The sequence below is a fragment of the Triticum aestivum genome, chromosome 6D (genome assembly GCF_018294505.1).
Source record: "Triticum aestivum cultivar Chinese Spring chromosome 6D, IWGSC CS RefSeq v2.1, whole genome shotgun sequence".
In the NCBI taxonomy this organism is placed as follows: Eukaryota; Viridiplantae; Streptophyta; class Magnoliopsida; order Poales; family Poaceae; genus Triticum; species Triticum aestivum.
The window spans coordinates 460,305,372-460,321,461 of record NC_057811.1 but is presented as its reverse complement, the minus strand read 5'-3'; the positions used below and the strand labels follow the sequence as shown (position 1 = coordinate 460,321,461).

At 51.4% G+C, this 16,090-nt stretch overlaps 2 protein-coding genes across 2 annotated transcripts; one reads left to right on the top strand and one right to left on the bottom strand.

The window, feature by feature from the left end:
• Window positions 1-2,632: 2,632 nt before the first annotated feature.
• LOC123142000 (heat shock 70 kDa protein) lies at window positions 2,633-5,615 on the bottom strand. The gene is made up of 2 exons (XM_044561038.1): window positions 5,089-5,615; window positions 2,633-5,010 (listed from the first exon to the last, which is right to left on the bottom strand). Exons 1-2 carry the CDS (start codon window positions 5,294-5,296, stop codon window positions 2,660-2,662), a joined length of 2,559 nt encoding a protein of 852 aa, XP_044416973.1. The 5' UTR covers window positions 5,297-5,615; the 3' UTR covers window positions 2,633-2,659.
• Window positions 5,616-9,439: 3,824 nt separating this feature from the next.
• Window positions 9,440-11,538, top strand: LOC123141999 (heat shock cognate 70 kDa protein). The gene is made up of 2 exons (XM_044561037.1): window positions 9,440-9,689; window positions 9,839-11,538. Exons 1-2 carry the CDS (start codon window positions 9,482-9,484, stop codon window positions 11,434-11,436), a joined length of 1,806 nt encoding a protein of 601 aa, XP_044416972.1. The 5' UTR covers window positions 9,440-9,481; the 3' UTR covers window positions 11,437-11,538.
• The last annotated feature ends 4,552 nt before the right edge of the window (window positions 11,539-16,090 follow it).

The window sequence follows — 16,090 nt, the reverse complement described above, 5'->3', positions numbered from 1 at the left end:
TGCGGGGAGCGCAGGGAGGGGCGGAGCAAGGCCTTGCGACGACGGCGCGGGACGGGACGGTAGCGGGGCGGGGCGGCATGGGGCACGATGGCGTAGGGCGGGTCGGGATGGGGTAGGAGCAGGGCGGGGTGGCTGCGGCGCGGGTCGGCGGTGGCGCGGGTCGGTCGAGGCGGGGCGGGTGGTGGTCGGGGTCGGGCGGCGGCGCGGGTGGGGGTCGGGTTCGGGCGGCGGCCCGGCGTGGGTCGGGGTCGGGGAGTAGGAGGAGGGGGTTGGAGGAGGGGCAGGTAAATGAGTGGCCACGGTGGAACGAGTGGATAAGGATGGCCCTATGCCGACGGTTGCCGTCGGCATAGGCTTGGTCCCACCTGCCAAGGGAAGGGCCGGCAAGTGGATAAGAGGCCATATGCCGACGGCCAGGCCGTCGGCATAGATTCGAGGCCTATGCCTACGGCAAGGCCGTAGGCATAGATGCCAACCACTTTTTTAGAAGAAAAAATAGTCCCACCTCGCCCAGGGACAAGCAATATGACGTGTTTAAATAGTTCACTAATCCATATGTTATAAGCTCCGGTATTGATTAGACTTCGGTGAACAAAACCGACAATTACTGTGAACCTTTCAGTGGCCGACCCGGGCGCTGAAGGTTTCACGGTGATTGTCCGTTTTCCATGACGGATGCCGGTGTTTTTTATAAAACAATTATTACTTTTTTGTTTTTTAGTTTCCCCCCTCCTTGACACGTGGACGGGCTTTGACCAGTGGACTCTTCCACCTGCTTGCGATAGGTTAGCCCATAGCAACATCCCCGAACACGGTCTGGACCCAACCCACCACTAGATTCCCTCCAGTTCTACCGCACCCGCACGCTTCCCCCCTCCAAGTGACGGCGGCACTGCCGTCTGTGGAGGGGGGCCACACCACGAAGCCCCAACACGGGCGTCTACGCATGCCACAACACTTTCACACATGCATCAGGACCCGTGCGTTTGGTGGCATAGCTACACCCCAAAGCCCACCCCGAATCCCAGTTGACCAGGAGATCTATCCCTTTGACTATCAGCGGACGGGCTTTGACCAGTGGACTCTTCCACCTGGTTGCGATTGGTTAGCCCATAGCAACATCCCCGAACACGATCTGGACACAACCCACCACTAGATTCCCTTTGGTTCTACCGCACCCGCACGCTTCCCCCCTCCAAGTGACGGTGGCACTGTCGTCCGTGAAGGGGGGCACACCACGGAGCCCCAACATGAGCGTCTACGCATGCCACAACACTTTCACACATGCATCAGGACCCGTGCGATGTTTCGGTGGCAGTGCTACACCCCGAAGCCCACCTTGAATCCCAGTTGACCAGGAGATCTAGCCCTTTGACTATCACCGGACGGACTTTTACCAGTGGAATCTTCCACCTGGTCGCGATAGGTTAGCCCATAGCAACATCCCCGAACACGGTCTGGACCCAACCCACCACTAGATTCCCTCCGGTTCTACCGCACCCGCACGCTTCCCCCCTCCAAGTGACGGCGGCACTGCCATCCGTGGAGGGGGGACACACCACGGAGCCCAACACGGGTGTCTACGCATGCCACAACACTTTCACACATGCATCAGGACCCGTGCGATGTTTCGATGGCATAGCTACACCCTGAAGCCCACCTCTAACCAGATCCCCTCTGTGTCGACCGTTTCCCCCCTCCGTGACACGGCACCAGCGACGTTCGTGAGGGGGGCAATCGATATACCATTGGGGTATGATTTTTGTTTATATAAGGCACATTTATATTGTAAAAAAAGAAAATAATAAATAATATAAATAAAATATAGCTATGCCGATGGCAAGGCCGTCGGCATAGCTGAGCACACGGAGCTACAATGCCATTGATCGATGATGTGGCGATGCACGCGGATTGATGATGTAGCAGAGAGCATGGGCCAGCCCTACGGCGACGGCTATTCCGTCGGCATACCTCTGTCACACCACAGACCCCCCCCCCCTCCTCTCGGATTAATGACGTGGAGACGGCGCGGATCGGTGATGCCAGCATATATATATGCCAACGGCTTAGCCGTCGGCCTAGGTATGCCGACGGCCGCCGTTAGCCCCGTCGGCGTAGTTCCGACGCCGTCAAACGGACGCCGCTGACCGGGTAGGCGGGCCCGGGCTATGTCGACGGCCTCATATATGCCGACGGCACCCGTAGGCGTATCGTGAGCGGTCCTGACGGCCGTAGTATGCCGACGGGGGCCGTCGGCATAGATAGACATATGCCGACGGCTTTCCTACGCCTACGGCCTGCCCAAGGCCGTCGGGATATGTTCATCTATGCAGACGGGGGCCGTCGGCATAGATGAGGCCATCGGCAACTACGTAAATTCTGGTAGTGATCTATGTCACTCCAATTTTCACCACTTGTAAAAATACCATTACAAAACTCAACTTGAAAAAATGCCATCATAACTCTCACATCTACAATAACGGTTCAAAGATACTTGTCCGTTGAATAAAGAGCTCTTTTTAATTAAGTAACCAAAATAAATATGCCACACAAATAAAAAATTGGAAGTTCCATCGAATCTGACAAGCACGGAAAAACATACTTTTATTCAACTTTTTTAGCAATAGTTTAATTGAACATTCCCTTTTTCGTGAAAGATTTAGTGAGAGGCCCTCTCAATCTGTTTGTTGATGCTCTGGATCAGATTTTTCCTGGCAATCATGTCATTGGTGGTAAGCTCCTGGTTTTGAAGCCATTTTATGGTCGCATCAGCTGTCTCCTGGAGTTTCGTTATACTGTCCTGAAGTTTCTTAATGCTGTCTTTCTGTGCTTGTATCTTTTTCTTCCCTTTATTCTGGGCTCCCCAGCGGAAGATATATTGCATGAGTCCTGGTGTGCAATCCGCATGGTCTCCTGTAGTTTGTGTTTCTTCTTCTGGAGTTGCCTCCGGGAGCAATCTTGCAGCTGAGTCCTGTTGCTCTGTAGTTTGTTTTTCTTCTTCTGGAGTTGCCTCCCGGAGCAATCTTGCAGCTGAGTTCTGTTGTGCTGGAGTTTGTGTTTCTTCTTCTGGAGTTGCCTCCGGGAGCAATCTAGCAGCTGAGTCCTGGTGTGCTGGAGTTTGTATTTCTTCTTCTGGAGTTGCCTCCGGGAGCAATCTTGCAGCTGAGTCCTGATGTGCTGGAGTTTGTGTTTCTTCTTCTGGAGTTGCCTCCGGGAGCAATCTTGCAGCTGAGTCCTGGTGTGCTGGAGTTTGTGTTTCTTCTTCTGGAGTTGCCTCCAGGAGCAATCTTGCAGCTGAGTCCTGGTGTCCTGGAGTTTGTGTTTCTTCTTCTGGAATTGCCTCCGGGAGCAATCTTGCAGCTGAGTCCTGATGTGCTGGAGTTTGTGTTTCTTCTTCTGGAGTTGCCTCCAGGAGCAATCTTGCAGCTGAGTCCTGGTGTGCTGGAGTTTGTGTTTCTTCTTCTGGAGTTGCCTCCGGGAGCAATCTTGCAGCTGAGTCCTGATATGCTGGAGTTTGTGTTTCTTCTTCCGGAGTTGCCTCGTGAAGGAGCAATCTTGCAACCAAGTCCTGGAGTTTCATGATAGTGTTCGCCATAGTGTACAACAAATTCTCAATGTCGTTCCGTGCTTGTACATTCTTCCTGTAATCCTCATCCTGGGCCTTGTAATTGTTGGCATCCTTCACCATTCTCTCAATCTCCTCAGTTCTAAGACGCCTCACGTTATTCCTGATGGTTACCTTGCCCTCCTGACCAGACTCATGGTCAGTTGCCCGGACACGCAGCATCCCGTTTACGTCCATGCGGAATAAAACCTTGATTGCATTGGACCAGCTTAGGACCGAAAGCGATGCCCTCTCGCCCTCGTACAGCTTGATGTCCAAGCTGGACGGGTTGCCCTTCCTTGTGGTGAATTCCATCTCATTGGACCATCGTGTGGGGATGGTGGTGTTCCTGGGGAACAGCACGCACATGACTCCTTGGGGCATGCCAATGCCATGTGAGAAGGGCGTGATGTCCAAGACCTTGGGGAGGTTTAGGCCCGGGAATGTGAGCACGGCGGCCTGGACGGTGGCTCCATATGCGACGGCCTCGTCAGCGTTGATGTTCCTGGAAAGCTCCTTTCCACCGAAGAAGTCCTTGACGAGCTTGAGCACGTGAGGGATCCGTGTGGAGCCCCCGACGAGGACAACATCGTCCACTTTGTTCTTGTCCATCTTGGCGTCCGCCAAGCACCTCCTAACGGGCTCCATGCATCTGCTGAACAGGTCCACGTTGAGCTCCTGGAACTGGTCCCGGGTGATGGTGGACTGGAAGTCGATACCCTGAAAAAGGGCGTCGACCTCCACCGGGATAAGAGGGACGGTGGAGAGCCTCCTCTTGGCGTCTTCGCACGATCTCCGTAGACGCCCCAGTGCCTTCTTGTCGCAGCTGATATCGCTTCTGATATGAGGGTTCTTGCTCTTGAATTCGTTGACGAAACGGTCAACCATATTGTTGGTGAAATCCTCGCCACCTAGGTGACTGTCCCCGGAGGTAGCCATGACCTGCAAGACACCTTTCTTGATAACGAGGAGGGATACATCCAGCGTCCCACCGCCCAGGTCATACACGAGCACAGTGCTCTTGCTACAATCCCTGTTGACGCTGAAAGCGATGGCCGCAGCGGTAGGCTCGTTGATGATGCGCATGAAATTGAAGCCGGCGATGAAGCCCGCGTCCATGGTGGCCTGGCGCTGGGAGCCGTTGAAGTAGGCTGGGACCGTGATGACAGCGGTGGTGATCAAGGGCACCACGGCCTGGCGCTGGCGGGAGCGGTTGAAGTAGGCCTCAGCTGTCTCCTTCATCTTCACGAGCACCATGGCGGAGATCTCCTCCGGCGAGAACTCCTTCTCCTTCCCAAGGTAACTCACCTTGATCCTGGGATTGTCGTTGCTGTCCTCTGTCACCTGAAATGGCCAATACTTGGCATCGGTCTTCGAGAAACTCCGGCCGATGAGCCGCTTCACATCTACATGGAGGAGAATGATATTGAACTATACAACATACTATATCAAATGGGTGGATGGACGGACGGAGCTATACTTACCGAAGACGGTGTTGGATGCGTTAGTTGCGACCTGATGGTTGGCCCCCTCGCCGATGAGCCTCTCGCGGTCGGTGAAGGCGACACAGGACGGCGTTGTGCGGGTGCCCTGGTCGCTGGGGACGATCTCCACGCGACCATTCAGCCAGACTCCAACACATGAGTTGGTCGTGCCCAGATCGACGCCCATCACTAGCCTGTCTTGTGCCATGGCTAATACTTGCACGATTCTAGGCTAGGTAGTGAAATACTGTAACGGGGAACTAGATAAGGAGGTGTAAGTGATGTGTGGCGGCAGGGCTTCGATTTATAGGCACCAACCATGGGGGCTCTCCAATGCTCCACTGTCCGGAATGGCCGGTATTTCTCAAGGCAACCAAGAAGTTTTTGTAAACACAGCTGCATTATAGTATTACAACTACATCTTAGAGAGAGTGGGTTTTTTTTTGAGAGAGAGAGAGAGAGAGAGTCTTTGCTTTGCGCAGTCTCACGGTGTGGTAGCGTCGATTGCAGGCCCTTCGAGGGTCTTTGCTTCGATCTATCTACCTCCTTGAAATGGGCTGATGGAGAGCTAGCTTTGCCAGAGCCAAAGTCACAAGCCATGTTCTCTTGCTAACCAGCCTAGTATGCTGTAGGAACTTTTGTAAGGTAGTACGGATGTGTGCGTGACTAAAGCAGTACTCCAGTATATACCTCCTTGAAACAAGCTTTCATCCCGTTTTATAAATGAGCTCTTTTAGGTACCCGGGGACAAATATTAACCGTTCATTTGTAAAATCTAATAGTAGCGATCGATCTATACTGCTCCAATTTGGCAATCGAGTCGCGAGCAGTATAGCTTTGCACCGCTTCGCTCCTTTCCTCCAGTATACAAGTCCCGAGGGTATTTTGGGAAGTAAGAAAATTCAGCCCACCCCGCCGGCCCGCCTCGCCGTTCCCGACCGCGCCCACGCGAGTTCCAGCCGCCGCCGGTGTGCTCCTGGCCTTTTATGGCGAATCAGGAGGTTTGTCTTGCAAGGCCATCTTCCTCGCCATCAACGCCCCGCAGCTCTCTCCCGTCCCTCCACCCTCCTTTTCCTCCTGCCGCTAAGCGCTGGAGAGGACCCGCCACGCCGACACCGCTGCTCCACTGCGAGGCCGCGACTAGTCTTTCCTTGTCTTCGTATCCACAGGCGCCCCGCTGCTCTCTCCCGTACCTGCAGGTGCCCCGCGTCTGAGCTTTGCGCTCATCTACTCGGTCTCGGTCGACCTGCCCTTCGGAAGCGACCGCCGTCTCACCCGTGATTGGCCGCGTCGCCGACTTCAGGCCCGCCGTCTCGCCCTACAGGGACTGGACCGCCGCGGTAAGGAGCCAAGGACGGATGGGCCGGCAAGGTGGAGCACCTTGGAACCGACGCCGACGCCTCCCGGCGCACACAGCTCGTCCGCGAAGGCGGCTGGCCGTGCCGGGCAGGTAAGACCATGGCGGCTGGCTGCCACGGCCTGCCCTCTAGGGTTGCGCTGACCGCTAACAGCGGAGATGCGACACGAGGCTGCGGGGCTGCTCGCGTGCGGGAGGCGGGAGCAGTCACTGCGGGGCTGTGGCGCGTGTGATGCGGTTGTTGCTGCGGGCAGGGAGCGGGAACTGGTGCGCACATGGCTGCGTCCTGGGTGTGTGCGTGTGGGATGAGCTCCAGGGACACGTCCATGGCATACAGGGCGCCGGCTTGAGTGAGACGACGCTACGGTGGACGAAAACTACGTGAAAGGAGGCCGGGATGAGCGGCAGATCGGCACGGGCTCGATGGACGCAACGAGATGGCCGGGAACGCAATGGAGATAGGCGAGGGAGCACGCAGATGCCAGCGGTGGTCCTCGGGTGCGCGACGAAGAAGACGAGCTCGAGGCGGAGGTCGTGGTCGACGACGACCGCTCGGCGGGCGCCTCCGTTCAGGCTCGAGCAACCGGAGCAGGAGGTAGAAGGACATCGTGGAGGAGTCGTGGGACAACAAATCTATTTCCGGTCACCATTATCTGCTGTGCTGACCTACGACATAGCTAAGGTTCCCATGACAACAAACCTACGTCCATCCTACCCTCAGAAAATGAACGGTCCGATTTTAATATACTGCTCTCTGCCCTGTCAGCGGTATAGGGTACCGTAAAAACTCTCTTTATAAATAAAGCAACAATATTCATACAAGGTTCAATCGACAAGATCCAAAGTGCGAAAAGAAAAGATAGCCTACTGGGTCCACAGCACAATCATGCCCAACGCGGAAAAGAAAGCGATACAACCCCGTGAGGAGTAAGTCTCGGTGACTAGTCGGCGTAGATAGGTGGCGAGCCACCCTCAGGAGAGCCTCGATCATGCCGTCCAGCTACTCCCTGTCCCGCTGTCTACACAACGGCTACCACTAATGCAAGAAGGATAATAATTTAAACACAGAGTCAGAGGCACACCGTAAGAAGACACGCTTGATTACCATCTTATTTCTAATTGTCCATAATGTCCAGGTCATCGCGGCAAACACAAGCCAGAAGAGGTGCCTCCTCTTACTGGTACGGTTTGCTTGCACTTCAAGGAACTCCCCGAGGTCTAGGGCATATGCCAATCAGGCCCCAAACCTCTGCAATGAAGCTCCAAAAGAGTGAGCGGCGGGACAGGAAAAAAAATATGGGTCCCTGATTCAGGGACCGCATGTAAGGGACATGGGCCATCACCCGGCCCATGACGCTTCACCACCTCCACGCCAGAAGGGAGGCGATCCCTAATAAGTTCCCAAACGAAAATCTTGATTTTCAGAGGCATAGGAGCTTTCAATGAGGAAGAGGTCCAAGCCAAGGTGGGCCCTCTAATGCTTTCGAAGCATGCACAAGGGGCGCTATCTATGTTTTTAGCCGATGATCTGGCGATGGCCGTAGCCAGGGCATAAGGGGGCCATTTGATTCCTATATCATTGTGTTCGTGGGTATGGTGCATTGTCAACTTGCTTGACGGAATCCCGTCAAAAAAAACTTGCTTGACGGAATGAATGAAAAAAAATCAAGGATGTACGAATCTCTTTGATGCAAGAGTCGGGCCCCTATTCGAAAAAAGTAATTATTACCGTGGTTTTTATGTATATACAAGTGTTGGGCTATAATAGTTTACATTTATAATTGGGTGGTAATACGGATTAGTTTTTCCTTGCTGGAAACACTAGATCAAACTTTACAATTATATGTGTGATTTATTACAGAGGTCTACTATTGTAACTCTATTATAGTTTTTTTGAGAAGAAACCGCGTGTACATTCATCTTAACAGTAGGTTACAACACGCAGATACAACGCGAACACACCAGGACATCAGCAGCTGACCTGACACAAAGGACCTCATAAAAAACAGAAAACACACATCGCTCCCAGGAGACCTCTATGTAGAATCCTCGTGAACACCTCCTAGATCCGTCGCCGCTGAAGACACCGATGGAGAAGGAGACGGAGCACCATAACCCGGAGAAGCTTCGTCGCAACAATGCTGATTTGTGGATCTCTAAAAGCACCCGCCGCCGCGCACGACGAGGATGAAATCTTTGGGGAACATCGGCCGGGGAAAGCCCCGAGCTCGATCAACCGGGCCGCACCACCGCCAGAACTAGTCGACGAGGTCGACGGAAAAAGACCATGGCAGCCACCAGCTCCCGCTTACCCAGCGTCGCCCAGACCAGCGCCTGGAGTAGGATATGTCTATCATTCGCATGGCATCCGAAAATTATGCATGCACAAGTGGTTAGAGCAACAGATGTCAATATGTCCCATTACCCGTATGGGTCTGTCTAGGACACATCTAGACATAGTTAGTTATGTCACATCTAAGCTGGTGTCCATTCTGTTTGTGGTCTATTTTTTTTTGTGCTAGTTTTTTTTTGTTTCTTGTTGTTGTATTATACATTTGTGGAAGCTTAGATGTGACATGCTTAAAAAATATCTAGATGTGAATTAGTCAAACTGTACCCGTATACCCAATGGGGTTTTAACCATTAGGGTAAGGGATACGGTAAGGAACTTTACCCATGGGTAAGTAAATGGTCAAAATTTGGACAAGTACGGCTATTTGTAAAATGATTATTTATAAGAGTAAAAACGAAAAATTGTAAAATAAAATATAAACAATTCTGAATTTCTTTTGTAGCAAACATGACTCAGTGTTTTACTCCCATACTTGATCGAGGAGTAAGAGCTGCCTACAGGTTGCCGCCAGAAATACGATTGATGTGATTCAGTCATCCTCTGTCTGTAGAACATTGGAGAGACCCACCCCATGACTATTGGCTATAAATCCTATCCTCGCCTCCACATATCCCTTCGTCCTTATCCGTTTCCCTGTTCTAGTATCACCCTAGAATCGTACGTTGAATAGGTTCGTCTTGGCCATGGAAGGAGACATGCTAGCGATCGGCATAGATCTCGGCACAACCTACTCCTGTGTCGGAGTATGGCGGAACGGTCGTGTGGAGATCGTCGCCAATGACCTGGGAGACCGCACCACGCCATCCTGTGTCGCCTTCACCAAGAACGACAAGCTCGTCGGCGAGGGGGCTAATATTCAGGCCGCGCGTAATGCATCCAACACTGTCTTCGGTAAGTATGTGTTGTTCTGTTGTACAATTCAAGAATAAGACATGTCGTTCTGTTGTTGATACTCTATGTATTCAAGCACATGGTGACTATAGCTAGTCACTTTTCCCTACTAATTAACAAGATATGAGGCATCATACTCCTCCGTGTAGATGTCAAGCGGCTCATCGGCCGGAGTTTCTCTGATGCGTCGGTGAAGACGGATGCCAAGTATTGGTCATTTCAGGTGACGGAGGGCAGCAACGACAATCCCAGGATCAAGGTGAGTTACCTTGGGAAGGAGAAGGAGTTCTCGCCGGAGGAGATCTCCGCCATGGTGCTCGAGAAGATGAAGGCGACAGCTGAGGTCTTCCTTGGAACGACCATCCAGGATGCAGTGGTCACTGTGCCAGCTTACTTCAACAACTCCCAGCGCAAGGCGACCAAGGATGCTGCCACCATTGCCGGCCTTAATGTCTTGCGCGTTATCAACGAACCTACAGCGGCTGCCATCGCCTACAGCCTTGAGAGGAAGTGGGGAAACGCCAAACAGAGCATTGTGCTAGTGTATGACTTGGGCGGTGGGACGCTGGATGTATCCCTCGTCGTTGTCAAGAAAGATGTCTTGCAGGTCATGGCTACCTCCGGGGACAGCCACCTAGGAGGCGAGGATTTCACCAACAATATGGTTGATCATTTCGTCAACGAATTTAAGAGGAAGAACCACAAAGATATCAGGGGCAACAAGAAGGCGGTCCGGAATCTGAGGAACTCGTGCGAGAAGGCCAAGAGGATGCTCTCCTCCCAGGCCCAGACCGTTGTGGATATTGAAGCTCTTTTTGAGGGCATCGACTTCCACGCACCCATCAATTGCGCCCTGTTCGAGCATCTCAACGAGGACCTCTTGCGCAGATGCATGAAGCCCGTTGAGACGTGCTTGGAGGACGCCAAGGTGAACAAGGTAAAAGTGGACGATGTTGTGCTCGTGGGGGGTTCCACACGTATCCCCCGCGTGCACAAGCTCGTCAAGGACTTCTTCAATGGGAAGGAGCCCTGCCAGAGCATCAACGCCGACGAGGCCGTCGCATACGGAGCCACCGTCCTGGCCGCCATGCTCACTGACCACAAGAAGCATGACATCCACCTGCATCTCATCGACGTCACGCCCCTCTCACAGGGCATAAGGGTCAAGGGAGATCTCATGACCGTGATGATCCCGAGGAATACCACCATCCCCGCAACGATGGAGTACACCTTCGATACAAGTGTGGACAACCAGTCCGGCATGTCTTTGGACGTGTACGAGGGTGAGCGGGCCATGACAGCCGACAACAGCATGCGTGGCAGGCTCACGCTTTCAGGCCTCACGTTGGCTCCTAAGGGGGTCACTAAAGTCAACGTGCGGTTTGACATTGATGAAGAAGGGATCCTCCATGTCTCGGCAGAAGACAAGAAGTCCGCTCAGAAGGAGAAGATAACCATCATGCATGACGTGGGGCGTTTTAGCATGGAGGAGATTCAGAGAATGGTGAAGGAGGCCCAGGAGTACAAGGCCGTGGATGAGGAGCACAAGAACAAGGTACAAGCACGGAACGACATTGAGGGTTTGCTATACAAGATGTGCAACACTCTCAAGCTCCAGGACGCAGTTGATGAGGCTACAAGCTGGCTCCAAGACAACGAGCTCACCACCAGCCAGATTAATGACAAGAAGAAGGAGCTCGAACGCATCCACGATAGCACTGTCACCGGTCAGACTAGTACACCATGAAAACAACTAAGGCTCTCCCAATATGTTCAGTCATTTATTTATTTATTTTGCTAATGACTTGCTGCAAAATAAATGCTATATCAAAGTGTTTTTCCTTTTATGCCAGACTCTACAGTACTTATAATTTTTATTTCCGATGTCATCGTCTATGACTGAGATGCCCCGCATTTGCCTTATGTATTAAGTACACCTCCATTGCCCTTTACCGTATGTGTATATGTGTATTATATTGATGGAGTCAATAATGACGCTATATACTAAGAGTCTTGGGTTTCAATTTTTCTCCTTTTTTATACCCCCGGAATTCTTGATGGCGCGACGCGTGTCACTGCCCCTGGGTAGGCGCTCATTTTTTTTAAATAATACATTTTTTTGTAAATTACAGAAATATTACGCTGAAAAAAGAATTTTCAAAAATAATACACCGTCGGCCCGCTGCAGGCCGACTGAGCCCAGTCAGCCCACAGCAGGCCGACTGGTGGCCCATCAGCTTGCTGCTGACCGATTGGGCTGTCGGCGACCAGATCAGGCCCAGTCGGCCTGCAGTTGGCCGATAGGCCTGCAGTTGGCCGATAGGCCTGCAGTTGGCCGATAGGCCTGCAGTTGGCCGATAGGCCTGCAGTGGGCCGACTAGGCTTGTTGTGGGCCGACTGGTGCATGGCTAGCATTTTTTTTGAACGATCGGTTGTTTATTTTGTAAAACTTTGACGTATTCCGCAGAACCCTTTCCCGCCACCCCTTTCCCGCCATCCATTTCCCGCCACTCGTCCACCCGTTTCCCGGCACCCGTTTCCCGCCACCCATTTCCCGCCAACTCTGTCCCGCCACCCGTTTCCCGCCATACTGGAGCTCGCTTTCCCGCCACCCATTTCCCGCCACCCCTTTCCCGTCACCCATTTCCCGCCAACCCTTTCCCGCCTCTCGTTTCCCACCACCCGTTTCCCGCCACCCATTTCCCGCCAACTCTTTCCCGCCACCCTTTTCCCGCCATACTGGAGCTCACTTTCCCGCCATTTTCTCCTGTCTAACTATAAAACCCCCTTCAGACGGAGGTGGATAAGCATTGCAGTGTAGTGTAGTTGAGATGTCCCATTATCCTTTCGATCGTAGTTTTCACCCTGGGATGAGCAGGACTCTTCTGAGGCTAGCTACCGATTTCAGGATGGATAATAGGATAGTTCCATGGGACGAACTCACCGGTAGTGACACCATAATGAATGAGTTGGCTCACCAATTACGTAGGTCAGGGTGGCCTGAAAGGACCTATGAGGAGGTACGTAAAGAACTTCTTAGGTTGCATGACAGGTGGAAGAAGGTAGTGGTGCCGAAGAGTGAAACTTTCAGAAGGATTGCAGCAAATAATCCATGTTTATGGACTGAGGAGAGCGAGGACGAAGATGATATCTTCATGCCGCCGCTTCCGGGTTCTGCATCGTCGAAGGGCAAGAGTTCTTCATCATCGAAGGGCACGGTTTCTGCATCGTCGAAGGGCAAGAGTTCTTCATCGTCGAAGGGCAAGAGTTCTGCATCGATCGAGGATGACGATGATGACTTCATGTAGTTTTTATGCTGTATGTTGTGAGTTCAGTTACGTGCCATTTAATTTAGATGTAGTTCTATCTAGTTGTTTGTAATGTCTCGTTGTATGAATATTATGTTCTATCTAAATATGATTTTGTAGTTCCGATAACAGAGTACTAAAATAGAGTAGGCATATGTCTCGTACATAAGTACATAGTCATTTGTCTCATACATAGAATAGACATAATTCTGACACAGAAATAGATGGTAATGTCTTTACTGATAGATAGGAGCGTCAGTGACGACGTCTGGCCTGGCGGGGAGGCGGATCTCGAATGACAAATTCATCGCATATAACTCGGTTTCCTGTAGCAATGCAACTCAACAACCCTTTTCCATTCCCATTCGCTCAGCATTTCTTGAATCTTGCCATCATCAGTTATGTCAATCAATTTTCTTTCCCCAGGGCCATCTGACTGCTTCCTGCTGACGTAGTACACAAAATCGTCTTCCTTCAACCCTTGCTTCAACATGAATGTAGTCTTCAACCAATCAAAAGTGATGTCCACTTCACTAACTTGCACAACAGTTGGAGAAAAGCCTTGGACATGAACAATAGGGCTAAGCACCCACTGAGTACCCTTAGCCATCTGCAACACACAAATCGCATTGAGTACCTAACCTACCCCTTAATATCCCCACTAACAAATATTAGACATGTCTATATATTACGAAGCTATATATTACAGAATATTAACGGAGCAACTAATACAACTAATTAGTTGACATCTAAATATATTAAAAAATACTACCGGAGCACCTACGATAAATAAAATGTGGGCTGAAATATACCCTTGAAGCGTGCGTGCGAACGAAGAACGACGAACGGCGGCCACCAAACTGCCGGTGCTCCGGCTCGAACGAAGAACGACGAACAACAGCTTCACCTCGACCACACTGCCCCAACTTCACCACCACACTGCAATGCTTATCCAGCTCCGTCTGAAGGGGGTTTTATAGGTAGAGAGGAGAAAATGGCGGGAAAGAACGACTGCGGTAAGGCGGGAAAGGGTTGGCGGGAAACGGGTGGCGGGAAACGGGTGGCAGGAAACGGGTGGCGGGAAAAAGTTGGCGCGAACATATGGCGGGAAAGGGTTATTCATCATCGAAGGGCAAGGTTTCTGCATCGATCGAGGATGACGATGATGACTTCATGTAGTTTTTATGCTGTATGTTGTGAGTTCAGTTACGTACCATTTAATTTATTTGTAGTTCTATCTAATTGTTTGTAATGTCTCGTTGTATGAATATTATGTTCTATCTAAATTTGATCTTGCAGTTCTGATAACAGAGTACTAAAATAGAGTAGGCATATGTCTCGTACATAAGTACATAGTCATTTGTCTCATACATAGAATAGACATAAGTCTCACACAGAAATAGATGGTAATGTCTCTACTGATAGATAGAAGCGTCAGTGACGACGTCTGGCCTGGCGGGGAGGCGGATCTGGAATCGGGGACCATCCCAACCTGTCGGGTGCCCTAACGTGACGAGGAGGAATCTCAGACTCTCCCTGGTGATGCTGTGTATCCTGTGTGGGGCCTGGTGGAGGAGTCGAAAACATGTTCATCCACTGGGTGTGCTGCGACATCTGAGCATGTATGTTGTCCTCGGGATGTTGATCACTCCCCCACGTATCATGTGATGCCGACATAGACGCCTGATATCCATAGGCTCCTACGCGATGGAACATATCATCATGAAGAATGAGGTCGCGTCAATTAATATTGAAAACAGTAAATATGAAGACACATACCTGCTGGGTGTGACGTCTGCTCTGGCTCAAACACGAAACTGGACGAGGGACCGTGCTGCTGTGGCTGTGGAGAAAACACGAAGCTCGACGAGGGACCATGTTGCTGTGGCTGTGGAGAAAACACGAAGCTCGACGTGGGACCATAGTGCTGCGGGTGCCACGTAGAACTGCCAGGTTGGTCAGGACGGGGTGGCCTGGCTGTCGGCTGAGGTGCTAGACGTGGACGTGGTTGATGTCGGTGCATGGAGTGACGCGGCTGCTCCTGCTGGTGCTGAACAACATCGGTTCTCCGGGTGCACGTGATAGCCTCGTACACAGTCCGTATCTTATTCTGAATTCTTTCCAAGAAGGGCTGTACCACTGGACGATGCTGAAGAAGAGGTCCAGACGATAGTGATCGTCCAAAGGTGGTCACGTCGTCGTAGAGTTCGCGTGTCAAGGTAGCCTGCAAATTTCCATGACGATTAATTAATGTCTGTCTCTTGCACGTCAAAGTATGTGACAACATTACGTAAAGAAAATATATCTTACCGCGTACTGCCTAGAGCCGAAGTATCATAGCTCGGGTACATATCCGACGGAGTAGGATCCGGTATCTCCTCTGGGTGGGAGTACTCAACAATGCGTAACCGTGTTCCGGTCATGTAGCGCCGCAAATAGAGATTGAATTCATCGAGATCGAAATTGTGATTCTCGTGCCATAGATTTGTGTTTGCTGTCTCCCATTCTATAACATACGGCTCTAGTCTAACTAGCCAGTCAGCAGTTGTCCTGTTCATGCCCTTCCTTGTCGTCCTAAAATTGTGGTGTGTGTTCAACAATTACCTAAAGCTTCGAATGGAGTACTATGAAAGATAATGCAACATTGAAAAACTGGTTAATACCTGTGGATGTGTGCTGGCAGCGGGTTCTCTATAGGGGGAGGTAGCTCCAACTGCAGAAGACCAAATTGCCTCATAACCCTCTGTTGTGCCATCTCCTCGACGAAGACATCGAAGATGATCTTAGATTTTGTCATCCAGTAATCTCGGTCCCTTGTGCATAGCACAGACATACCAGCAGGGTATCTCGCTTGTATGGCTGCTTCCGTGTAGGGCTGCCAGATGACCCCGGTGTACGCATCGAACTGCTCGTTCAATGCTGTGTATGCCTTCCTGGTCTGATCACTAGCAAAGCGTCTCTGCAGAGAAGAAAAGTTAGTAGCCGCTAGCATCGAACTATCTCTTCTGCAGAAAAAGTTGCATTAAACTACAACACGGTGCATACCTCGCGACGAGTCCAACACAGACCGAAAGTAGGCATGTCGATGCCGTC

Excerpts from the sequence above, each read along its gene's own strand:
- LOC123142000 (XM_044561038.1), bottom strand. The coding sequence starts at position 5,296 with ATGGCACAAGACAGGCTAGTGATGGGCGTCGATCTGGGCACGACCAAC. Across the intron at positions 5,011-5,088 it reads CGCATCCAACACCGTCTTCG|ATGTGAAGCGGCTCATCGGC; the intron begins GTAAGTATAGCT and ends TCCTCCATGTAG.
- LOC123141999 (XM_044561037.1), top strand. The coding sequence starts at position 9,482 with ATGGAAGGAGACATGCTAGCGATCGGCATAGATCTCGGCACAACCTAC. Across the intron at positions 9,690-9,838 it reads TGCATCCAACACTGTCTTCG|ATGTCAAGCGGCTCATCGGC; the intron begins GTAAGTATGTGT and ends TCCTCCGTGTAG.